This window comes from Xyrauchen texanus, chromosome 38 (genome assembly GCF_025860055.1).
Source record: "Xyrauchen texanus isolate HMW12.3.18 chromosome 38, RBS_HiC_50CHRs, whole genome shotgun sequence".
In the NCBI taxonomy this organism is placed as follows: domain Eukaryota; kingdom Metazoa; phylum Chordata; class Actinopteri; order Cypriniformes; family Catostomidae; genus Xyrauchen; species Xyrauchen texanus.
In genome coordinates this window covers 10,232,428-10,259,155 of record NC_068313.1, presented here as the reverse complement: position 1 = coordinate 10,259,155, position 26,728 = coordinate 10,232,428, and the positions used below count along the sequence as shown (strand labels likewise).

The 26,728-nt window shown below is 38.0% G+C and overlaps 1 protein-coding gene across 1 annotated transcript in view; it reads left to right on the top strand.

Moving 5' to 3' along the window:
* The window catches only part of LOC127631475 (fibronectin type-III domain-containing protein 3a-like), a 123,501-nt gene that overhangs the window by 20,007 nt on the left and 76,766 nt on the right, over positions 1-26,728 (top strand). The window contains exon 2 of the mRNA XM_052109601.1: positions 11,484-11,646. Within this exon, the coding sequence (XP_051965561.1) occupies positions 11,524-11,646 (123 nt within the window). The 5' untranslated portion in view covers positions 11,484-11,523. The remainder of the gene's footprint in view (positions 1-11,483; positions 11,647-26,728) is intronic.

The window sequence follows — 26,728 nt, the reverse complement described above, 5'->3', positions numbered from 1 at the left end:
GGACCTGGCAGTCAGTGGAGCGACCAGACTAAGCACGTGCAGGCAGAAGAGAGGAGATTCTTGAGAATGGTACAAGAGACATGATATTCGTTGTCATCAGCTTTCTCTGCATAAACCAGCAAACGCTTGCATACTAAAAATGACATTTTTTTCATGGATGTTATATGTGTAGTTAACAAAACATGAAAATCCCTGGTTACAAAATAATACTGGATAATTCATGGGTTATACAACATGGATGAAACATTACACACGTTTTAAAGAGGTACACCAGGCTATAATCATTAATTTGTCAGTTATACAAGATACCACAGTTCAAAGCAATTGTCCAAATGCCTAGCAAGACTAGGTATTGTATGAAATGTGGATTTAAATGCATTCTGTACATTTTGGAAGGTTGATTCAGCAAAATACTGTGACTTTGTGTGTCCCTTTTTAAAATGCTGTTTGCTCAACCATGGTCACGATGTCACGTGATCTGATGAGTAAGTGTAAGTAAATTGGTTTATATCGGAGGACAGAATCTTGCGTGTCCCAAGTGTTATGTCTTTTATTGCTTTGACCTTTGAACTTAGGGCCTCTTTGCAGAGAAGTTTTCAAGTCATATAGGATCAAGACAAGTCTCTTTGTTCGTTTTATTGGGCAGATGTTAGAGTCACTGGCACTGATGTCTTTGCATTTATGACATTGTGGAATTCAAGGACTACGATTGGATAAATCCTCAATTCAAATCATGTCCTTTCAATTCTTCTGCGTGTATAATCCAACAGAGCACAACACATAGGCAACAGCTCCACGCATCATTTAAATAACAGCTCCTCATGCACATCTAACGGGAGACTCAACTCGCAACTGATTTCGATACAGATTATGCGAGAGGAAAGTCTAATGAGCATTAATACTCATTGTACACAACTATTGAACAAAATATACATTTTTCTATGATATGAATCTATTTTACACTGGTACTTTTCGTTATTGAATGGATTATAAATATATTTACAATAAAAATGTATCTCGTTTTGTCCGCCATCTCTGATCATTTGTTCCACCAAGCTAATCACTGTGGTTTCTAATCGCCTACCCGGGGAAGGACACGTTCAATGCTACCATGGAATTTGGCCAAAATGAGAACTTGGGAGACAACATAATTAAGATACCTACCTTTTAGAACAGCCTTCGCATCGTGAGCACACCTATGATATCTGAAAGTGCTGCCTCTGGAGGCAGCTCACAAGGTTTTGGAACAGACCCAATTTTTAATTTGTTACATTCATGGGGCTAATGCTAATGATATGCATGAATCACATGAAATCAATCAATGTCATGATCAAATTGAACATAGAACATTACCAAACTTATGGCTTAAAGCAAGGTCAGTGTCATCAAAATCGAAGCAAGTCAGTCCGCTCGGTAGCCGTTTTTCTACGTAAACAAAAGCATGCAAGTGCAGCTCTCATCTACTTGAATGGGGAAAGACTGAAATATCCAAAACGGGTTGTCAGGATTATGATCATAGAACATTGTAAGACACTTCAGGTCTCGAGGGGAAGGAGGACACAGGGAACTGGTTTCTTCTACTCACAGGTTGGGGTTTTTTTAATTGATAAACTTCAGCGCTTACAGCTTCACAATAAAATGTCAGCTCACAATAACACATTAGCTTCACAATACATCTCTTGACCCAGAATCTCTCCTCCGCGCTGGAGGTTCTGTGGCTGCTTATATGCCGCTCTCCCCATGCTCACTGGAATTAGAGACAGGTGTTAGACATGATTTAGCTCAGGTGCAAGTGCCCTTACCGTTTCCTCTCCCCGACGGGCGCTTGACCAAGCCCCCGCTGCCACAAACATATTTCAAATCAGCAGTAAAATCTGACAACAATAGCATCATAATTGTGCTTCTTTCCTTCTGATTACACAAAAAAAAACCTGCTTGTCTAGCTTGTGCATATGCACATTCTCTAGTTGATTGACCGACGATATCTTTATCTAAAAGATGATTGGCTTTTTTACCTGTAAGGTGGGACTTCCTTTTCAACATTCGTTGACCGTTGGGTATTTCTTCCATTCATTTTAATAGAAGTGGCCTGTCTCCGCTAAATAGTCTCTGGTGTCATATGTTATTTCATAGAAATATGTTATGGAAATAAATTGCTGATCACTTTAAGTTTAGATAATTTTAAGTCTAATCATTTTAAGTAAGAGGTAATGTACTGTGTCAGCTGGTTGTTATCGCAAAATAAACCCAGGCAGGGTGATTAGGACCCGAAGCGAAATGGCCTTGTGTGTAAATAAGACTTAAATAAATATACAAGTCAATAAGTTTCTTTTTTTGAAGGTGAGGTGATAAATTGACCAAGTAAGCGAAGTAGGCTATACTAGGTCATTTTATCCACTGGTCCCTGGTCACCCTGTAATTTTTTAAAGTGACTCACAACCTATGTAAATTTAGTATCCCTGCCCTTATGATTTATAAACGAATAGCTAAACTGATGCATGAAACGCATGAAAGTTTTACTCCGTTCTTGACGTCAAAACGTAATCAGACATGTACAGTTTGAATAAGCTGACAGAACACTGATAAAGGTGTTTGCATTCAACACGAAATCCAGGTGAGTCAACTGGATTTCTTAAACTATTTATATCCTTTCCCCAATAAAAGACCATGCTTAAGCATCAACCCAATGTTACGGGATTTCCAATAATTAAGTGCATTAGTGTAATTGATGTAAAGATCATTCTTGTAACCATCATCACAGTGATGATGTCTTTTTAAAAACATTTTTTTTTAAGAATGCCAATTTAGAAATCTTAGCAGGTTCATTTTCCATGCTGTGAAATGTTGACTCTCCTTCTAAGGAAAATCTGAAAGGCCATAGAAACCGTGGAAATTCCACACACTCAATCAAAATTGGATTTTCCCTTCTGAGCCTCTCTGTGGCATAGATGCTTTATTTTTCAACAGTAATCACACTTGTAACTTATTAGACATCATATTTGAAAGTCCTTCAGAGTACTAATATTTCTTTGTAAATTATTACTATTATTATTGCTCATACGTACACTGTAAAAAAAATCAGGCATTAACTGGATAACTACTTTTAACTGGATATATTATTAAATGATATAATGTTAACATATCAACCAACTGGAACTTTTAAAATGTGCACAACCGCAAAACACCTCCAGGGTAAAACAAATGATACTAAATGAATGCAATAAACATTTACTGAACAAAATAAAATGTAGCAAAACACCCGAATGTACATAACTGTATAATAACATAATAATAATTAAAAAAAACTATTTAGAAAAAATATAATCTACTGTGATAGGTCACTCAGGGACTAATGGGAACAACCGGTTGTTTTTTAATAGTTTACCGTAAATGTACATATAATATCTTGTTAAACATTATCAAAATGTTATTGCCCCATTAACCATAAGGTTCAAACATTTGTCTAGTTAAATGTAATAACAACCAGTTAACCAATTTAGTTTAAATTATTTTTTTACAGTGTAGGGTTTGGGAATTGAACAAACCCTTACCCATTCACCAAAAAATGGGTAAAAGGAAAATCAGACGTTTTGGCGGACAATATAATGACCAAAAATCCCAAACACTTAAATTTATTGAGGGACCATCGATGGAGACAACACCCTGTCATTGTGGTGGTGAGTTTTGGACTGCAAATACCACTCATATTTTCTAAAATGTTGTCATTGTTAATTCCCCCTAGCCTAAAAAAATTCAGCGATTTTCCCCTTAGGCATTAGGTGCAAAACCTGACAAAGGATGAAGACGTCTGGGCAAACACTGAAAATTACACACTGAAATTGTTCTTAGTACGTAAATGTGACCTGAACGAAATTAGTGTTGTACCCCAATCCAGTGGTTGTCAACCAGGTGGCCTCGACAAATTTGAATGATTTCAAATGTGTTTTATTGAAATAATCTAACTTAAGATGCTAATCACAAAAAATCAAGGCCTATATCATAAATACTGACACTTCCTGAAACTTCTGAAATCAGAAAATGAATCCTTAATCCAACTTCATGTTCAAGGTGCGCCATTGCTTCTTCATCCATGCCCTCTTCATTTTGTGACGATACTGGGGAACTACCAAGTCACAGTAAGAGCTCTCACCAATGTGCTCTGAGCCGGAGGTGTGCTCACTTGAAATAATTGCTGCTCGCTCAGAGAGATTGTGAATGAGTGGGGCCTGTCATTCAACACCCTCCATTCTTCCAGTTACATGTCCTAATAAGATACCATCACCTTCCGTCTCTGACCATTTGGCCCTCAGAGAGCAGATTTGCACCCCAAGACCACGCTCCACCATTGTCGTCATCCATTGTCTGGCCGGGAGGTGGAATTAGACCCCAGGAAGAGTACTCATCCGTAGTGTTCAGAGAGAGTGAATGACTACAACTGCCATTCTGCCCCCACTGTGGCCTTCCTCAAATAAAGGGTTGTGGTTTCAAAATAGCAGGTTACAACCGAAAGAAACACATATAGTACATTATTCCGCTGCTTCCTTGTTACTCAACAATTGTGCACCAGAATTACGTGACTGTTAAGTGGAGCTTAAAAAACATCTGTTCCAGGGTTGTCATAATTACAATACCAGAGAAATTTTACAATTCTTAATCATTTCGATACCAAAGCAGAGTAATATACTGTTGTGCACAGTTTTATTTAAAAGTAGAATATTAATGTAAAAAGTGACAAATTAAATTGGTATATAGTCTTCAGGTATTCCTCGTTTAAGTGAACATGCTTCATGTTTTCCAAGTAATTCATTCAAGTAAAACGTCATGAATAAAATACAGATCATAGAAAGAATTTGAGAGCAACAGCACAAATAAAGCCAGTAGAACAAAGATCAAGGAAACAGTGCTTGAAGTAATTTTTTTTTATTAGTACTGCACATGGCTCGTTTTAAGTTTTTACTGCACTTTCCTAAGAGGCGCTACAACAACGTCAAGCCAAAAAGTGAGCCGAAAGTGTAATAGAAGCACTACAAAATGGTGTGGTTGCTTCACAAATTGCGTTTTTCATACCACAATATCGGTTAGGTTCAGGTTGGAGGTTTAGGGTAAGGAGGTAGGTTTTGTTGATTTAAAACTCGATAGAGCAATAATCTTAAAAAACGAATCTCTTTTGGACACAATTTAACACACTTTTAGCACCACACTGTTGACATTTCACCTCAGAAGAGCCATGCAAGGAACCACATATGCATAGTTTGTAGGAGAACAGGCGAATTAAGGAGACTTAAGCACCTTGTTGGTTGATTTCACCTGAAAAGTATAACTGTGGTGCTGTCAGAACATTACTGTGTGTATGAGCAGCCCGTCCAGACCAACACATCAACATTAGTTCAACCATTGGTGTGAGTTTGGGACACGACTATAGAGCATGTTTGTACAAGCCATGGAAGACAGGAAAGTTTTCTCCAATTTTTTAGAAATGTTATTCGTTTTTGTAATTTCTTTTGCTGGCAATATTGGTGCAGATATGACACACTTCAGCTAAACACCCGATCAACAGGTGCTGGTGGTGTCATTTATCCAGCTTTCTAAAGCCTGTGTTTGCTGAAGAGCGGTTTAAGTCTTAGCAGGATTCGTCTTGTTGAGCATCTCCCCCATAACCTGCCTTTGTGTGCTGTTTAAGTAGTGGACTGGCTAATGGATTAGGCTGATTACTGCTGCCTATGAGAATGCATACACTAGACAAGGGTGTAGATTGGATTGAGCATGTGGAGGGGGTTGCAGCGTGAAGCATTTACATGGTTCCATCGATCATGGTTTTAATATTGGGGGGTGGTTGTACTTGCTTAGTTTGATTATTGGAGGGTCAGTCTACACCCTTGATGCTAGATAATAATGAGCTTCAAGGACACATGTAATTTCCTCCTTTTTAACTCTCCACCTGTGTCTCATAGCATTTCTGGCGTATCAGAGAAAGAGTGAGAGCTCCACACTGGGCTGTACTGTTGTTCTGTTCCAAAACCTATTGCGCTGCTGGAGGCGGTATCTTTTAAAGCATCTTCTTATGTCAAGTCCACACTAATACGTTTTCGATTGAAAAGTATTGAAAACCTTTTCTGTTTTCTTTAGTATGAGGTTCTAGAGAGAATTGTTTTTTCTTTACAATTTGGAATGCCTAATTCCCAATGTGCTTTAGGTCTTCGTGGTGGCGTGGTGACTCAACTCAATCCAGGTGGCGGAGGACGAATCTCAGTTGCCTCTGCGACTGAGACCATCAATCCGCGCATCTTATCTCGTGGCTTGTTGATCGTGTTACCATGGAGATGTAGCGCGTCTGGAGGTTTCACGCTATTCTCCGTGGCATCCATGCACAACTCGCCACGCGCCCCACTGAGAGCGAGAACCACACTATAGCGACCACGAGGAGGTTCACCCAACGTGGTTCTACCCACACTAACAACCAGGCCAATTGGTTGCTTAGGAAGCCAGACTGGATTCACTCAACACGCCCTGGATTCGAACTTGCGACTCCAGGTGTGTTAGTCAGCATCTTGCTGAGCTACCCAGGCCCCTACTAGAGAGCATTTTTGAAAGTCTCCATTTTTGGTGGAGGAATACACCTTTCCAGTGGGGATGAAAGGATTTATAAAACTCCATAACAGTCAACGGCAAGAGGCTACAGAAGCATTGCATGAATTCTTTGTGCAAAAAGCAATTTCAGAATGCACTTTGACAAACACACTCAATGATTGTAGTTCACGAGAATGGACGAGTAAAAGGGAAATGTCAAGTAAAACTTTATTAATTACCAAAACTTAATTAATTACCAAAAAGTATTGAAAAAATGAAGTTGTGTAATTTATTCTACCGAAATATTTGTGCTATGCATGGAACTTATTCACTGTAGTGCCATCTTTAATTTTTACAAGAAAGACAAAACGCTGTGAAGGATAGACTTCAGTGGGTTGTACTGTTGTTTAAAGTGTTTTGCATTGTTTCACTGATGAAAATTGAAAAAACAATCTTTCAATTGACAAAACTCTAGAAAACACGAGTTGTGGAATATTTTATGTGATCTAAGAGCTTTATAAAGTGGATGCCATTGAGGAGAATGTAAGCCTGTCACTCAACTTCTACTACTACTGTTTTCAATGGTTAGCTTAGCTACATGCTAGGGCTGGGTGATAGGACACTCATTGACAGATGATGATCGACAATATCCGGAAATGGCAAAACCATGGATCTGGAAAGTCGACATTATATTAAACAGTAGCCATGGTTATGAAATTATCACCCGCCACCTCCAAATGCAACAAGGCTGAATCCAATTTACAAGCTCCTAGTCCAAATGCAGGTATTCCATGCACGTATAATTGCTCTTCTACCCGCAACAGGTGGGTGACCTGTAAGACGTCTCGGAGTGACACAGAACAATAAATACTGTTATACACAAAGATGCATGCTTGAAGAAACACACTTAAAAATATTTTCAAAAACAGAGAAAAGCCGCCAATGCCCGTGTCCGTTTCGCTGGTTGTTCAGAGGCATGCAAAGTGAGCCTGTCTCATGGAACAGGCGCATGTGAAGAGTTATCTGTCTTTTGTCTGTTTCATTAGTCTGAAAGCTGTTTGCAAGAATTGTGTTGTCTATTAGAATGCTACAAATGATCTCCGATCATCTCTGAGGATGCTATGAGTTTAGTTTGCTTTATTTCCATATATATATCTTTGTATTAAAGTAGCAAAGACGAAAGTGATTAAATCATAAAATAATACAAGAAACGTTCACCTTGAACCTAAAATGGAGTTCTATTTTTCATTTTCTTTAGGCAGCCTTAAGTGAATTTTTTTGGACCATACACTTTTTTTTGTAAATGTGAAGAAATGTATGCAAAGTAAAGTCAGGCCCATTGGTGGGCTAAGTGAGCTTCAACAGGTTTAACTTTTTTACAAAAATGCAATACAAGCACATTCAATAAGAACATCGATTTGGCAGCATTATTTTGGGAACAGGAAAGGGATTTTTTTTAGGTTTCTTATTATGATCATTTTCCACCTGTTCTCATTGACAGGTACTTGCGTGACGGTAAATGTTTGGATTTGGGGAGGTGGTTAAATAACATTTTTTTATCACTTTGTTATTTTAATTGCCTTATCGTTTTGTATTTAGAAATGTATTTTAAGTTTTTTTTTGTTTGTTTGTTTTTTGTGTTTCAATAAATTAATAACATTTTTAAAGCCAAACCAATAAAGCAAAAGTATTCACTTGACAATGTAATAGTTTATCACAATATTTTTAAGGCGATTATAGATATAATATTTTTTCCAGCCCAACAACATGCTAACGTTTAACTCCCCTGAAATAATTTCGGAGTTGAAGCATTAGCGTTTCACACAGTTAGCATAACAACATGCTAACATCAGACACTATTGAAATCAATTGTGTCGAGTTATTGGAGTATCACACCAATAGCTTAGCAACATGCTAACATCAAACTGAAGTTAGTCAAGTCTCCAATGTGAAGCGCAAATTGAGTGGCCCACAGAGTTGCTGCCTATGTAGAGCTTTCCAAACTGGTCAGTTATAAAGATCCATGATGGTTAAGATGCTACAATAGGCAATGAGGCAGCTCCCTTGGATCTGGAATAGAGCTTATGAGTTGGCGTGATTAGTTCATTTGAATTCATTTTGGAGTGCATATGCAGACGTGGCAGGGAAAAAATTTGAAATTTTCATTCCGCTGCTGGGTGGCACTCAGACAGGTCACCCAGGCCCCTGAAAACAATGAATAAAACATAAATTAGGCTACATTTTCTCATACGCACAATTCTAAAAAAAGAAAGAAAAGTGCAAAGAGTATTTCTAATTGAAGAGTTGCCTTTTGCATTTTGACGTCCTACTCTACACTCAAAACCACGATTGACCCTGAGAACATAAATAGTTTTTTGAACAGCCTGACTATTAAAGCTGGGGATGAGGGCATGGATTAGTCAGTAGAAATACTTGCCATTGTATTGTTCTCTCCAACTAAAGATTTGAAATTTTAAACTAAAAAAGCCTAAAGCCTGAAGGATTGCCCATACAAATGTGAGTGGAAAGTTATATATGAACCGGTGAACAAATGACGCAAAGAATCTCACATTATTATGAGATGCCGGTGTTTGGTAAACAAGATGTTATAACATGTGACTCACCATATTTAACTTTTTTTATATAGCATATTTTAAAGCATATATGGGAAGTGGTTAATAAAAGCATGTTCAAATCACTAACCATTTATATGAGTAGTTTTTGTGATGCTTGACTTTGGAAGCAATGCATTACCATTTAAGTCATCATGACTTTTAAGATGATCACTTTTTAAGTGTTACTTGGGTTACACATATTTTTTAAATTATTTTTATGTAGAATACTTTACATTTAAACATGAATTATTTCAATGTACGTATGCGTTTCTGTGACAGTGGAAGGAAAACATCTACAAAGAAGGAAATTTAGACGTTATTTTGAGTTTAAGTAGGAAAAGAACAAATTCTGTGAAAATTGTTTTAGAAAGTAAAATAAATGATATGTGATTACTGATTACCTCAGGGAAAAAGTAAAGTAATCTGATTACAATTGTAGAGAAGTAATTTATAGTGAATTACTATTTTGATTAGTATGCAATCAGAATTATGTAATATCTGCACCATTAGTGCCATCAAATGGAATGGCCAAAATAAACATTCTTCGGGTCTTAAAAAGTTTTAATACACCCTTCTGCAAATTAAGGCCTTAAAGAGGTCTTAAATCGGAGCAACAAGTCTTAAATTCATAAGGTCACGGCATTCAATTTTGCATGAGGCATTGTCTTCTCAAAATTTCTAAACAATGTAATTATTTACATTTATGCATTTTGGCAGACGCTTTTATCCAAAGTGACTTAAAGTGCGCTTACTACAGAGACAATTCCCCCGGAGCAACCTGGAGTTAAGTGCCTTGCTCAAGGACACAATGGTGGTGGCTGTGGGGATTGAGCTAGCGACCTTCTGATTAACAGTTATGTGCTTTAGCCCACTACACCACCACCACACTGGTTATTCCCATTTTCAGCTGGTAGCTTCACTGATGTTTTCCAATAAAATTTTATATACTAACTTTCCTTCTCGCAGTTGTCTTTGATATCGTTTGGAGAGAAGAAATTGATGCCTCGCACATTGATTTGGCAATGTTGTGAATTTTTTGTTAAAATGTGTACCTGACTTGACAAGTAATTTCATAATTACACATGCAATATGACATCATATGGATAGGATAGGCACAAACAGTCAAAAGCAACACACCATATTAAAAACCAAAGGAATGTAAACTTCTGAGCAGGATCATGTGTGGAAATGCAGTTACTATTTGATCTTTTGGAACATGTGATGATCTGTTATGTCGCATACAAGTGTCCCGTTTTGAGACTTTAAAAATCTGGTCACCCTGTTAAAGTTATTTTAGAGTGAAGACTTGGCCTAATTTCTGCACCACACGCCTTATATACGATCGCTAAATATTAATTGAACAGTATACAGAATAGGTGGTGATATGTGCAGCTTCATCTGTCAATAAGTGACACAGCAGTATTGTAGAGGAATATAGCTGAAACAATGGGTCTGATCAGAAGGTTAAAGTTATTTCCTCATTCTGTTGGTATTCAAGCCTTAAGATACTTTTTGTAAAATGATTTAAAAAGTAATGGAGATCTATTGAAAGTTGCATTTTTAAACTTTTAAATGTTGCTATAAATAACATATAACACTATTCATGTGCTCCCTAGATATTTACAACTGGAGAACAAATTTTCTTTAGTTGGTCTTAAAAAGGTCTCAAATTTAGCTTCATAAAACCTGCAGAAATCCTGAAACATTGTTTTTTAAAACAGCTTTATTAATATGCACCATGTCTGCCATTGGCAAAACAAAGAGATAGTCCCGCCCCAACTCATACCATTGGTTTGTATAGACGGGTCGCTTAAATCAAGCAGATTTTCATAGCGCCACAGTGACACGATGCTTTCAGTTTTCAAGAAAATTAACCTATGATTGGGCTTACTTATAGTTGTCTCTGCATGTTAAGCTGCGATAGGAGAAAGTATTTTCACACAGAAAAATGTACATACTTCAGCTTTAACATGAATATAAAATAAGTGGTCTGTATTCAATAGAACTTTGTAAAGACAGTCCAAAATGTGTTCTGTAGACATATAGTTTTCAATAAAAGATGATACTTTGTCAACTTCTCCCTGGAAATATGTGTAAATGACTCTCTCCCATATTTAATGGGCAACAAGAGCCAAATTTAAAGTTGTCAGCTGTTTATTCATACAGGTTTTGAGAATTGCTATTTCAGAATGGTAATATTTGAGATGTACAGTAAATGCATATGGTCATTTAAGTGCTTTTCCCAATGAGTGGCTGTTATTAACCGAACTGAATAATTTATTTAATGCTTTGTGGTTGCAGGAGTGAGCAGTGCCTCTCCTGTAGTGTGAATGAGGGTGTCATGGCTGACCACACCTCCCAACTGGAGTCCGGCCAGTTACTCAGCCCAGACATCCCAATGCTCAACTCCCCGCCACCCCCTCCACACCCGGCCAACATTGTCAATGGAGACAGACCACAACAGGTAGGATAAATCACAGCCGATTCTCCACACTCACTTCTGTGTTCTTTGCCAATTCCTTAAGCTATACTGCACGGAAAAGCAATTTTCTGCCAAGTTGAAGCTGAAGCTGAGGCTGCAGTGGGCCTGTCATCTGTGTACCTCAGCAGAAATCGAGATTCATCAGACCAGGCTCGGTTTTTCCAGTCTTTAACTGTCCAATTTTGGTGAGACTGTGCCCTCTGCAGCCTCAGCTTTCTGTTCTTGGATGACAGAGGTGGAACCTGACGTGGTCTTTTGTTGTTGTAGCCCATCCGCCTCAAGGTTTGGTATGTTGTGCATTCTGAGATTCTTTTCTACAATTGTACAGAGAGGTTATCTGTCAGCTTGAACCAGTCTGGTCATTTTCCGTTGACCTCTCTCATCAACAATGTGTTTCTGCAGAACTGCTGTTCCCTTTGTTTTTTGTTTTTGGCACCATTCTGAGTAAACTTTAGAGACTGTTCTGTGTGAAAATCCCTGGAGATCAGCAGTTACAGAAATACTCAAACCAGCCCATCTGGAACCAACAATCATGACATGGTCAAAATCACTGAGATCACATTTGTCCCCATTCTGATGGTGGATGTGAACATTAACTGAAGCTCCTGAACTGTATCTGCATGATTTTATGCATTGCACTCCTGCCACACAATTGGCTGATTAGATAATTGCATGAATAAGTAGGTGTACAGGTGCAACTAAAAAGTGGTAGATAAGTGTGTGTGTGTGTGTGTGTGTGTGTGTGTGTGTGTGTGTGTGTGTGTGTATATACCACATGTGATTGGATCATCAGCATCTTAGTACCAGGTGTAAACGGAGTCATATTTTAAGTCTATCACCCAAAAATGAAATTTCTGTGTTCTAAATTACTCTACCTCAATATGACTGTCTTTTGCGGTGCACAAAAGGAAAAATATTAATGAATATCCTGTTCTGTCTTTTCAATGCAATGGCAGTTCATGACCACTCACTTTAAAGCCTAAAAAGGACCTTGTAACAGTTCAAGGATGGGCAAGGAGGCAGCGGGAACTGGCTGAACAGTCAACATAAAGTTTAATCAGAAACGGAACTTAAAACAACATAAAAACAGACACGCATGACAGTCATTTCAATCGTCAATTCATGGCAGCAAACACTGTCAGCCTCTTTTGGCATTACCTCTCATTTCCTGCATGAGCACTACCATGTCTCCCGTACTCTCCATCTACCAGATTCTTTTGTTTGTGCCGCTGCTGCAGCCTCCATCTCCCGGAGTTCCTGGTCGGTGTACTCCGCTTCAAACAAATAAGGTTGGGCAAAAAACTAAATCTGCTCTTCTCTTATATCGAAATCCTCCGATATTTTTTGTTTAAAAATCGTCATTGTTGTCTTCTAATTCATGACCGGCATTTTGTTTTGCTGTATCCTCTGCGCGTCCACATTTGTCACTTCTCACCGGAGCTTACGCTACGCCTACGTCATACGCCGGAACTCAACTCTCTCATGAACGTGCGGACGGCCGTTATGAGAAGCCAGTGATTATAGTGTATAAAGTTATAAATATGGATATTTGTTTTATAAAAATGCATCGCTTCCCTCCAGAAGGCCTTTATTAACACCCTTTAGCCGTATGGATTACTTTTATGATGGGTGGATGTGCTTTTTTGGGCTTCAAAATCTATGGTACCATTCACTCCCATTATAAAGCTTAGAAGAGCCAGGATATTTTTATATATAAATCCGATTGTGTTTGGTTGAAAGAATAAAGTCGTATACACCTAAGATGGCTTGAGGATGAGTAAATTATGGCATCATTTTCATTTTTCAACTAACCCTTTAAGTTATGTCACACGAATAAGATTTAACAATTAATAGCACGTTGTTTCAAATGAACTTTAATATAAATGTACCTACCTAATTTAATGGACTCTAAAGGTAGTGTAATAATGACTGAGGTCAGTCATTAAACCCAAAGAAGTGCATGCAAAGCTGCACTTCAGCAATCCAATTTTTTTTTAATTGTTAAGGAATATATGTAAATAGCTTCACGGCAGAACTAAATAAAACAACAGAAGACAATTTTTAAATTTTTTGTCTTGTGGAATAAATTTTATGTCAAATATCTTGGCTTTACTAAATAAAAAAATAAAAAGCAATTTTTAATGATCCCTCCTTTTTTCCCCAAAAGTATTTGTAAGGCATATGCAAATTTATGAGCAGAACTGTATATGTTTCCATGAAGTTCAGTCACCACTCGGTAAGGCCATGTTGTTAATGGCTTGCTGTTGACTTTTCAACCCCCAGAGGCGATCACCTGACAAGCCCAACCAATCATCCCTATGAGCTGCGCACTTAAAGAGGCAGAAATTGCATACGCACCATCCCCTACTGCTCTACTGTTCCAATGATCCAAGCCATCCCCGTTGGTTTTTATCACCTCCTGCTCACCTCATTCATAAAGCCGCAGGTTGCAGAAATACACTGCCAAACACTCATTCATAGAAATGGATGGAACCTGTGCAAATTTGCTGCATTTTTTTCTCGTTTTATCTGGCTTTTCTAGGTGTTTGGATGCAATGGAAAGCAAGATTAGGGTGTAGGAAAAACAAGGTGACATCTGTCGAGATCGAGATATGCAAGAGATTGTGTGACGGGTTGCATGTCACGCCTCCGTGGCAGCATAAGAATACAAATGAATCGATAATGGTGTGAAAAGCCAGGGCTAGCTCTGTGTTAATTACCACGCAAACTCAGGTTTTTGTTTGTGCCCTTGGCAATTCTCTTCATATGTGGCCTTTTACTCCTGTGTGTAATCACGACCAGGGTGCCTCTCCAGGTGTGCGTTTGATTTCTGTGACAGGGAGCGCTCAAGGTAAAGTAAGTGTGACTAAGTGACTGCTGGTGTTAGCTGGTAAGTTTGTTGAAGTGCTTATGTGTGAGCGGCTGGGTAAACAGTCCTGGCACGTGTGAGAATGCGTAGCTGACGCCAGAGAATAGCACTAGAACTGAAGGAGTTGTGAGCCCGCATGGCCCGGACAGTGACACATCCTGGAGACAACAGAGATAAAAGAGTATCGCATAGCAGTCGTAGTGCACGTTCATCAAATGTATCTGAATGGTCTCACATCAAAAGAGTAAATTTTGAAAGGTTTGCAGCTTGACCGTACACAAGACAGAACAGCATGCGGAAATATGAAGTATACCCTAGCCATCATTTTCTAAAGCTCGTAAGACAAGGAAGGATGGTGAAACGCATTTAAAATCATGGCGACTACTTGGTGAAACTTTGATGCATTGCCCAGCCCTAATTATTGTTACGATGTGGTGCACAGCACTTGACAAACCAAACCTCAGCTCTTCAAGGGAAGCTAAATATCAATATGGCATCCTCCCGGCAACATCGCTACTGCTCTTTCATGAGAGCCAAGTAGAAGACGTGCAAAATGATTCCCAGATTCTATTCATTTCCCCCTCCTGCCTCACCCATTGCCGACTACGCCACTTCTGTCTCTCCCCTCCCCTCAACTCCCTGCTGGCCTTCCTGCCTGTTTATCTGTAGTAAAACCAGGACAAGATGAATCAGGCCCTTGTTTATCAATACTTTCCTAATGGCCTAGGTGCCCAGCTGTTCTCTTCATTGTAAAGGTCTGGTGGAACACCACTCCCCACTGCTCCCGGCAGAGCTATGCCGTAAGCACTGATGTCTGCCGTTTTACGCTTTCATTTATTTGCCTTTTCCTCATTATACCTCTGGTCATTTCAGTTTTTTATGTGGTCTTTAAACACTTTGGTTTTTATGTGCGCAAAGCTTTTTTAAGCAGCACTCAGGCTTTACCTTAAGTACAAAGACTAGGCAGGGTAGAATGGACCGCTCTGCAGGAAGTCTGTGGTGGATAAGGACAAGAGCGACGTTAGCTGTGCCGAAAAGCCCCTTGTGTAAATGGCCTTACATCGACCAAAACACAGTAATATGTTTTTGATCTACTTTCTCTTTCTCTTTGATCTCGCTCACCTTTTCTTGTTAACATTGTACTTTTCAGGGAGGAAAACTAAACCTCCAAGTCGAAGCAAAAGCCATTCATCTCTCTCGTATAGAGCTGACAAAATATTTGCTAGGGGTGGGAATCTTACCATATTATATTGATATCTGGGTCACAATAACATTATTTGTGTGTGCTGCCAATCAGGACTGTGATATAATTTTCATTTATCTGCACTAGAGTAGTTTGGATTGTGGTTCAAATAGAAACCGAGTGTAGTGATTTGGTATGTTTCGCCCCCAATTCATTCATTAATTATGAATGTGACAGATGCGAGTAAAAATATTGATTCTTGCTATAAGAATATTGATACAGTATTGTGAGGTATTTTTAAGCCTCATCCCCCTGTTTAATCTTATGTCAACACATTTGTGGCTTTGACTCCCAATCAATAAATAAAAAGGTTGTTTTTTTTATAAATGTTGTTCCATACCCTTATGAATTTCTTCTGCAGAACTCAAAAGGATGTTTTTAAAGAATATTACAATTGTTAATTTCCCGAAAATACCAGTTAATAGTAACTAGTGTTGGGGAAGATACTCAAAAGTACTGAAGTATTCCACAGCAAATTACTAATTGCTTCTCTAAAATACTAATAATTTCTCTAAAATTGTAACCAGATTACTTTAATGATAATTTCTTCAAAGTGATCACATTACTAATTATTTAATGTTACTTCCTAAATCACCTTTCACTTAAGGTTTTGTTTTTCCATTTAACAATTTCAAAATAATGTCTAAATTTAATTGTTCGTTGACATAAGCAAGTCGTACATTCAGCACCACAATAATTACAATAATATTCAGCTGCAACAGAACTTATGAATTCATGTTTTAAATATGTTCAATATTAATGATTGAATTATTATAAATGTAATGCATCACACAATTTTTCTGTGACTAAAAAGTAATTCGATTACAGTAAATAATTACGTAATAGTCATATTACACCCTGCACTAATGGTAGCTTCCTGTAATGTTAAAAAAGCACTCAAAAGTGTCAAGTATTCGACGTGACTCATGCGTTGGCCTAGACAGAATCTGCTGTCTTTTTTTCACATTTTCTGTGTTGATTCTTAGACAAAATATGCAGAAGGGATTTAAACTTAGCTAAATGTATTAATTTGACCTGACAGTACTACACTCTTATTCGTAGCTAAAATCATCATGAAATTAGCCAAACAAACATAAACAAACATGCCAGGGATGGGGAATGCATAGAACTTTTAAGAATTACAAATGTCTCAATTCTGCTGGGTTCTGCAAGCGCAGATTCCGTCTGGGCCTGTCATGTGTTATATTTAAAGTCTTCTGAAGGAAAACAATCACTGTATGGGGAACAGAAGAAAATGTAATGGTTATTCACTAGGGATGTGCTAAACTAGTCGACTAAATGGTTCTGATGCTGCTAGTCGACATTGGAATTACTAGCCAATAGGTTAATAGTTCCCTCCATTAATCTGATCATAATTTTTACACATTTACGTTTGGCTTTATATTTTTACAGAGGCTGCACTAAATTACTGTCAAATTAATGTTACATATTTTCAGGCTGCGCATGCTTCTTTCCTCTCACTCGCATGCAGGAAAATGTCTTCTTGCTAGATCAGTAATGTCAGCAAAGTAGTTATGAAATAACTTCGGTGGTGGTGCGGGAATCGGATTTCCAAACGTTTGAAAGTCCCTATGGATGTTTTCATGTTTGAGTCTTTACATCTGTAGTGTGAACTTGTACGTTTATTTTTCTGCTTTTTCAAGAGCAAGATAGCTTCTGCAGGTGAGCCAAGTCCCGTCTTTCACTGGAACATGTCGTCGTGTTAATTTTGCTCATCAAAATGTGTATGCTTTAGAGTAAGTAGCCTAGAAATAACTGTTTATATTCAATGGGTTAAACTACGTTTTATTCTGTTTGCACGTCATGTTTAGAATACATTAGGTTTATTGTAGGCTACATCACAGGCCTATTTTTTCTATTCTATGGCAAAAAAAAATCTTTACATCGTAACTTTTATTGGGTAACGTTCTTTACTGAACAGCTGTCGTATATGTTTACAAGAGACTTGAAATCATGTTATTTTTTAAATCATGAAACGTTTTGACATTAAAACGTTTCAAGCATGCGGTCAACATTTGCTCGCATTGTAAAAGTCTGTTAGAAAGGCAGTAAATGTTGCAGTTCCCGTGCAATGTGAAATTGAGATCCATCCATCCATCCATCCATCCATCGTCAACCGCTTATCCTGTGTACAGGGTCGCGGGGGGCTGGAGCCTATCCCAGCTAACATTGGGCGAAAGGCGGGGGACACCCTGGACAGGTCGCCAGTCCATCGCAGTGAAATTGAGATAATGGGCAAAAATCTGTTTTCCGATAGGTGTATTCGTAAATTGTTTAAGATCCTATCCCAATAAAGAAAAGTTATTTTAAGGCATTTTCATTACCAAACTAGTCGATTTTAGTAAGCATATTTGATGTAAGATCATGCATGAATATGCTCCCTTTAATGAGATGACCAACTGGTCTGAAGCAAAGCGAAGAATGATTCGAAAGAGATTGTAATTGATCTCGCAGATTCAATGTTTGGTGTAGTTAATTCTTATCCAATCATGATGTCATGATGCATGTACAGTATCTTGATGTGTATCGTATCATGAGCCATACTCCGCTCTGAATGCAAGTTTGTTTATGAAGGCTTTAGTCTAACTCATTAAACTGCATTTTGGCGACTCCTTTAAAGAAATGTTTCGCACCATGTTTTGGATAATGAGGCTCTTCTTATTGAGCGAGTCAGATGGGTTATAGGAAACTGCCCCCTTCACACACGCAATTAATAACAACCTGTCATGAAGAGGTGGACATAAGAACCACAGCTAGGGCTAAGGCCAGGGGTGGATTCATGTGTTGCGGCTGTGATGCCACGCAGTTACGTGAGTTACGGCCATTCAACCATCCATGCCCTATGAAACCATAAAATGGCTGAACCAAACATTAATCTTTCCTTTTTATATGCCTTTCATCAGGCTCTTACTAATTAATCCACAGTTATGTCTTGGAATTTCTGAAGGCAAACAAAACAACTTAATTTTCCTACAATCAGAGAGCATTACAAGAGTACAGATTTGTTTACACTGTAAGTATGGTTTCTATATAAAGAACTATGGCTTTTTTGTAATGAAAAAACAGCAGTCTCAATACATTTAGAATGTTTTCCTGCTACAACTACTACTAGGTAACACATTGCAGTTAGTGTTACTACAACAAATCCATGGTACATTTTTATAAGCGTTGTGGTCTGAGAATTGAAAAACCTTATTATGTATTTTTTCTCCTGTTTTCAACCATCATTTATACCACAAGTTTGCCATGGTGTTACTATAGAAAAACTAGTAAAAGAAAAATTCATTATGATAATGTTTCTATTACCATAGTTTTGTTTTTACTGTATATTTATTATGGTTTTACTACAAATACCATAGCTCAACTATATTTACTTTAGTACAACCATGGTTAGGTTTTGTAACGGATGGAAGATTTATCGAGGAAACGCAAAACGTATTTTAAGGGAAAGCACAACATATTGCCTGGGAACGCAACTTGTTGTGAGGGAACTTAAAACATATTGCAAGAAAATGCTAACTGTATTACGAGGAACGCAAAATTATTTCAGGTGATAAATTCACTCCCTGCCCTCTAAGGGGCTCCACACTTGTGAGACTTTCTTCTGTAAAAGTCTAAAAATCTCAGTTTCCCCGATTGTGTTCCACAAGAAAGTCAATATGATTTGGGACAGCACAATGGGGAGTAAATAACGAGAGTCTGGTTAACTATTCCTATTAAGCAGTGTTTATTTTTACAGTTTTATGTTTTAGTCATGGTTTTAGTCTTTTGGCGAAAATGTCCTTTTAAAATTTGTCAATATTTCATCATGTAATATTCATTAATTTAAGTTGGTTTTACTCCAGACTAAAATGGCATATAATTTTAGTCAACGAAAATAATATATTATTTATTTATATCTTTTAGTTGATGTCTTAATAAAATACAAAATGAAAAGAATTTGGTTCAAACTGTAACCGACCAAACTTTAATCAAATATTCAAATAATTGTAAACGTTTCATAAAACATGTAAACATTTTCTCAATTTAAGAGCGTTTTTACAGACACTTATTCACAACACAAGTTATGCAATGCAAGTTATGCATATTATGGCTAGCGTGTGATTTACTTCAAATTTACCTGTTCATTCGCTTCATTGTCTGTGCAGATGTAAGTATGTTGTGGATATAGTGATTAATCTCATGTACAAAAAGTATGCGTTTGAGTGAGGCAATTAACTCATTTTATAAAAGTTAATTTGGCTGGTGTACAGCATGTTGAACCAAAGTCTTTCTAGCAAGTCAGTCCACTGTCAGCCATTTTTGAAACACACTCAGGCAGCTATTTCCAGTCATGACTGTGCAGCTCCTTTCTACTTGAATGGGGAAAGGCTGAAATCTCAAAAAGAGTAAATCAAGATTATGATCAATGAACATATTTCAAATCAGCAATAAAATTTGCTAAAAAAATCTACCTTTGTCTAACAAATGTTTTTGTCATTGATTTCATTGACGTGATTAACACTGCCTTTAAGACAGTCTTTGCATGCTAACTTGAAGTTTGCCTGATATTTCCTGTCAAGTGATTTGCCTTATATAGTCATTGTATTTTTCTTTTACTATTTGTGTTTTTCTTTTGTTTTCTGAATTTATTGTAAAGGGGTAAATTCAATAAGCTCTTCCGTTAGATAACCACCTGTAATTACTCCACAAATGCACTGAACAATGCCTTCAGCAGATTAGCATCACGTTTCCCTCTGACACCGTTTTTTCAAGCTAACAAGTATTAAGCTGGATCCCCTGTGTGGCACGTCGGCCTCGTGGAGAACGTGTCAAGGGAGTAGGAGGAAATGGCCACTAATTGCTAAAGACCTTATGAGACCAACATTACCACCCACCCTTAACAGAAGCAATGTCAAGAGAACCTTCATCTCCAACCATCAGTCAAATTGATTTCTTGAAGCGCTTTATGTAAATCAATGTTCTAACAGTGACACTGTGTGGCTCTTCATTCATTTGAAATTGTCCCCCCTCTGAAAAAAAGCAAAAGTCTGGGATACAGCATGTCACTTACAATGGAATTGTGTGGGGCTAATTCGTAAACTTTAAAATATTGTTTCAAAAGTATAGCCACAAGACATAAATCGTGTTCGGGTTAATATGATGTTAGTGTGATGAAATAGCTTACTAACCAGGGCTGGACTGGTAATCTGGCATAATAGTAATTTTCCCGGTGTGTCGATGCACTTTTGAGCTGATCAGTTGGGGGAAAGTCCATCGAGAGAACCGAGCGGGCCGGTGGTTCGGCTGCGATAAGCAACAATGGGCCTCCGCGTTATGCAGAATGGACCACAAAACGGCGCAGCGATATGCAGAATAGGACAGCAACTAAAATTACAGCAAATAAAAAAATATATATTTTATTTTTTATAGAAAAGGATTTACGAGTCAAATAATCTTTGTGGTGCTCAACATTATGCCACAAATGCTGTTGATTTAAGCTTAACTTTTATTGAACGTGGAAGATTCCTTTTATGTACTTGGTTTTTCTTCAGTATAGGTAAATCTGTGACTATGCTGTGTAAATATGAACTTATAGACTTGCCACTGAGTGTTATGTCGATAATATTAATCATCCAACAGTATTAACATTGATTGCATTGTTCTTAATTTATATACATTTTTTCTTTATTAGGTCTGTTTCATATCATGAGCAAAAGCAGCGCATATCTTTTCCGGTGCCTATGTTAACAAGTTGGAGTATTGACACTGGGAGCATGAGCAGCATTTTGCTGCATAGCAGGAGTGTACCAGTTGTGACCGTGAGATGAGTTTCGGCACCAAGCCTGTTTTTTTTGCACGAGTGTTGTGACATTTCACCAGTATTATAATTGACTAATGCAATGTAAGTATAGTGACATCCCTAATTGCACTCATTGAGTCATATTCTGTCTGGGTTTTTTATTTTTTTTAATACCAACTAAAGCTGAGAGAAACCACTGGCAAAAGAGATTGGTCATGTAATTTGGTTTGTTATGGTTTTCTGTGCAGTGGTTATGCCTCCACCATCGATTAAACATATTGGAGCTAGGCAAGCCTGTTTGCCACCAGGTTTTACCTGGAATGCACTGCATTCCATGCACAGCACGTTGAAGTGTGATTTTGTGATTGACCAGTCATTTATCTGAAGCTGCATGAGCCCTTGTTACCCTGGTTCTTGTTCATTCTGGATGGCATCGACATCCGCAGGCTCCTCGTTTGCCATCACATACTTCTGTTTCCTGTCAGTTCAGCTGCTGTGCCAAGTTGCCACATGGTAAACAATTAAAGAGGAACAAATACTGATGAACCTGATCCCTGACTCATAGGAGGAGCAGAGACGTCAGTTGCTAATAGCCGTGAACACAAAGGCAACACTGGCCCATCTCCAGGGTAATAAAGCCAGCGCTAACCACTGTAGCAGTGTTTGCTAATCACGTTCGCTTTTCTCCCCCTCCCAACGGCCTTGTGCTTTATCCCAGCAAGTTCAGCCTGTCCATGACGCATAAGAGCAACAATGTTCCCATTTCTAATCTTTGCTCGTGAAAATCATTGTCACTCAACCACCTGGATGTTAAATCTCTTATCTCTGACATTTTACAGCCTCAATTTATAGTCTGAACGTATTAAAGAAATTGGCCTCCAGTTTGCCTGAATGTGTACAGAGGGAGAAAATACATAGATAAACACCTTACAAGGCACTGTACTAAGGATCAGTCTGGATGATCAACTAGTCATTCAACAAGTCGGTCTAAAATGTGTGAGATAGATATATATATATATAGTTGAGTTGAGACTGTCGGCGCTGTAAAACCATCTCAAAGAATTTGCATCTCTAAATTCATCCACCCTCAAAATGCTGCCATTACAGCAATCAAGCACAACTAGTATAACATTAATAAATAAATATTAATAAATAATATGCATAATTTGTACTATTTACAAGTATTTACATTGTTATAGAGACTGTCCCAGTTTTAGCACATATTCAACAAATTAAAGAACTGCATTTCTGTAAACAACGTCTTTAAATGAGCGCATTTTAACTAGAGGACTCGAATGGCTTCTGTGCAATGAATGATTCGAATGAATTGTTTTTTGTAGCTGTTTTTGATAAACAATTGATTGTAAAGAACAGAAAGGGTGTTAAAAGAGACTTGTCCTTGAACACACATTACACGGAACAACTTTTACTCTCAACACGCTGTAAAAGGACCTCGCTGCTGAACACTTCATGACTAAACTACATAATTACTGGTGAGTGAAATGTAAACATTTACCAGCCAGTTGCCAGATATATTCACTTTAGTCACATAGTGTGAAATTTGGTTGCAAGTGATTTCCTCTCATTGTAGTGGAGGGTTGTGCATTGAGTAAAAGATCGATCTTGGGATTTATAAATCGAAATTGTTCAAATGAAGATCGTGATGCTCAGAAAAACAATATTTTTACCCACCCCTAGTAATCATGCTACCTGACCAGTACTTGAATTCCTTATTGAAAGTATTTTTCATAACATTGATTTTTCCCTACCATGGGAGAAAATAAATATTCAAGTACATGCAACGGGTATTGTGTTAGTTGTGATTTAAAAAAAAAAAATGTCATTAACCACTTTCTTTAACACATTAATTTTAAATGCTTTTATTATATATATATATATATTAGGGCTGTGAATCGATTAAAATGTAACTAATTAATCAAATTTTTCTGTGATTAATTGCGGTTAAGTTACGGTACATTATATGATACAAAAAACATTTAAAATAGCATAATAAATTAGGGCTGGGAAATTTAGTATGTTAAATTCTGCGATTTTAATGATTTTTGTTTAACGCGTACATTTTTTTTTATTACTGCAGTATCCTTTTGTTTTTTTTATTTCCTGAAACTAAAAAAGTCGTTTTTCTGGCAGGCTACTCAGTCTTACAGGTTCCGAATAGGGTGGGGGAGAAGTTAGGGCATCTTTTGCCTGCCAGGAACAAACCCAGGCTCTTTTGTGCAATGGTCGAAAATTCACCCATATTTTTCCCAACTTTCTGTGGCTAACATTGGCATATATACATTTTTAGGAGGTACTCATTTGACTCAACTGCACATCCTGGCACATAAGCTGATTGTGTCAAGCTGTGCATGCCAATTCATTGTGTGCAACTCATGCCCCGGGCATAATAAACACAGGATCGGAATTACTGTACGGTGCATGAAGATTCTTCATCCGCAGGTGGGGCAAGTTATATGGGCAAGCTGTTTAATCTCTTAGCATCCTGCAAAAACGCTTACTGACTTTCATCTGAACCCATTTCAAAAGCGATACCTCCCAAGAGACACGCATGTGCGCAATAGAGACCGAAGGACCCGGCAATTCAGCAAGCTGCTGCCAGGTATACTTGTAGAGTCTGAATGCAACTTTAACAAATTAAGCTTCAGCATTCAATGGTTTTTATATCTGTATGTATAGTGTCTAATAATGCATTGGCAATGTACAACTCAGTTTTTCTTGCCAATAAAGTTTGATGTGAATTGAATCTGCCCATTTGATCCTATTAATAAAATAAATCCACTGGAAAATGGCAGAAGATGTTGCACAAATTGTTACAATATGTCCACTGATTTTATGGCATGTATTATTATAATTGTATAAAAGATTAATACCTGTAAGGCCAGGGCATGCATGCGCAGTGCAATGAATGAGCATGCTTCACACAATCGGTTTCTGTGATAGGATGTGCAGTTGCGTGAAGCGAGTACAATCTGAAAATGTATATATGCCAATGCTAGCCGATAGACCTTAGTCATGCAAGTGCCAACTTTGATTTTTTTATGGGAATGAAAATGAGGCTGTGAGGGATAAACTTAGTCTTTTCAATGGGCTGTACTGCAATTTAAAGTGTTTTTGGATCGTTCCACAGACAAAACATTTGGACAATGTCTGTCCGAGAACATTCAGTATACAAAGAACTCCAGACAACATGAGTTGTGGAAAATCCGACGTGATTGAAGAGAGCCTCACATTCTCGTTGTCATTCCCATTAAAAATGAATATATTTAAAGATTGTGCTAGTGTGAATAAGGTCTATATATTTTAGCCACAGAAAGTTGAGAAAAGCATAGGTGAATTTTTGACCATTGCACAAAAGAGCCTGGGTTTGTTCCTGGCAGGCAGAAGATGCCCTAACCCTGCCACCACCCTAATCCGAGCATGTGAAGTTTCAGGAAGTAAAAAAAAAAAAAAAGGATACTGCATTAATTGCGCTTAAAATCTCCCCACTGGGGAGACAAAGGCGGTCGGGCGTGGGGCTGGCCACCCACCCGCTTGTTTACCGTTCCGGCCTTCATAGGTGCTCACTAACAGCACTTGCCCCTACAGTCTGTTAAGGCTAAATGGGGGATCTTTGTGTGTGTGTGTGTTTTACTGTATTAGTAGTAATGTCGAATTAATGCAATAATTCAGAATTCAGTGCTCAGCTGGATGGAGCTCAATTCCGAATGCAGCATTCGAGAGATGTGTTTTTCTAAGTTTCAAGCTACATTTAAATTTACACAGCGACCTACAGTAAAAACAATTGAAAAGACTGTTTATTTTATATACTAAATAAATACATGTTTATCATCTTAGTATAATAAGCTAAATTAATTTATCTCTGACAAATTGATGAATATAATCGCAAAGTTTATTGCTGTGGACTTCAGGCCAATGAAAGGATTATTTTCAATAATATGGAAATAAACAATATATATGCATTTAAAGCCACCTTTTTGTAATGTCTTATTGTAACAGTTCAGGGATGGGCAAGGAGGTGGCGGGAAGCGGTTGAACAGTAAGCAAAGTTTTAATGTCAAATTAAACTAACAAAAAAAACAGACACACATGCAACGCAGCCACGTGCATGTCTCTCTCTCTCTCGCTCCCCATTATCTCACTCTTCCGCTGATCAGTTGATTCAGCGCCGGCCGTGCACGGCACAGTCATGCCCCCCTCCTCTTCACACTTATCAATGCTTTACTCATCTGCCACAATAACGTAATGCTTTTTAATTATCTACATTTGCAATAATACATTATATTCATAATTATGCGATTTATAATTATGTATAATTACTTATAACTATAATGTTTGAGAAAACAAATTTGTGAAATAAAAATGTTGTTATCTAGCTTATTTTGGTGAATAGCTATCTGTTATCTGATTTAACGGCTGCGTTTGGTGCCCATAAGACAGCGTCTGGTGAACATAACTCTTGAGCCTCTTGTTGATTGTGAAAATCTGTAGTTTTGCACAGGTTTTATTTCTTATGGCTTTGAGGAAAGAAAATCTGCTTTTCAAATGGTTTGATTTTGACTTGTATTACTTTAAGGTATTTGAGAGCTGCTAAATAAAGAGCCACATGTGCTCTGGTACCAGCACTTTATGAAAGGGCGTATAGGGGTGCCCAGTCACAAACATCGCCACCAAAGCAAAACGCGCAACAAAGGAGTCGATGATAACTTGAGGACCCCATACTTGTTTTTAATTACTAGATTTATGCCGCTCCGGAACTTGGCACTGCCAGAAGGGGAATTGTAAAAGTCTGGACGACATCCATATTCACTCACTCTCATGCGGATATGCTCGCCACAGATCAGACTGTCACGAGTCGACGCCGGTACAGCACCAAGGGAGAGGCGAGAATTACAAACCCATAGAGGAAAGAGCAATTGCATCCACTCGTCCGTGGCCTTTCACCCTCACTCCTTTCGTTCTCCTCCTCCCCCCTGTGAGTGCTGCTCTGGCGATTAGCTGTCCCCCTCATTTGTGGCACGCTGCGGATACCTCCAGGGCTTATTTGTTGAAGGGGTTGCCGTGGAGACTGGTGGTGGTGGCAAAGCAGAGTTGGAGCCAGAAAGGGAGAGGAGGGAGAGAGAGTCATCCA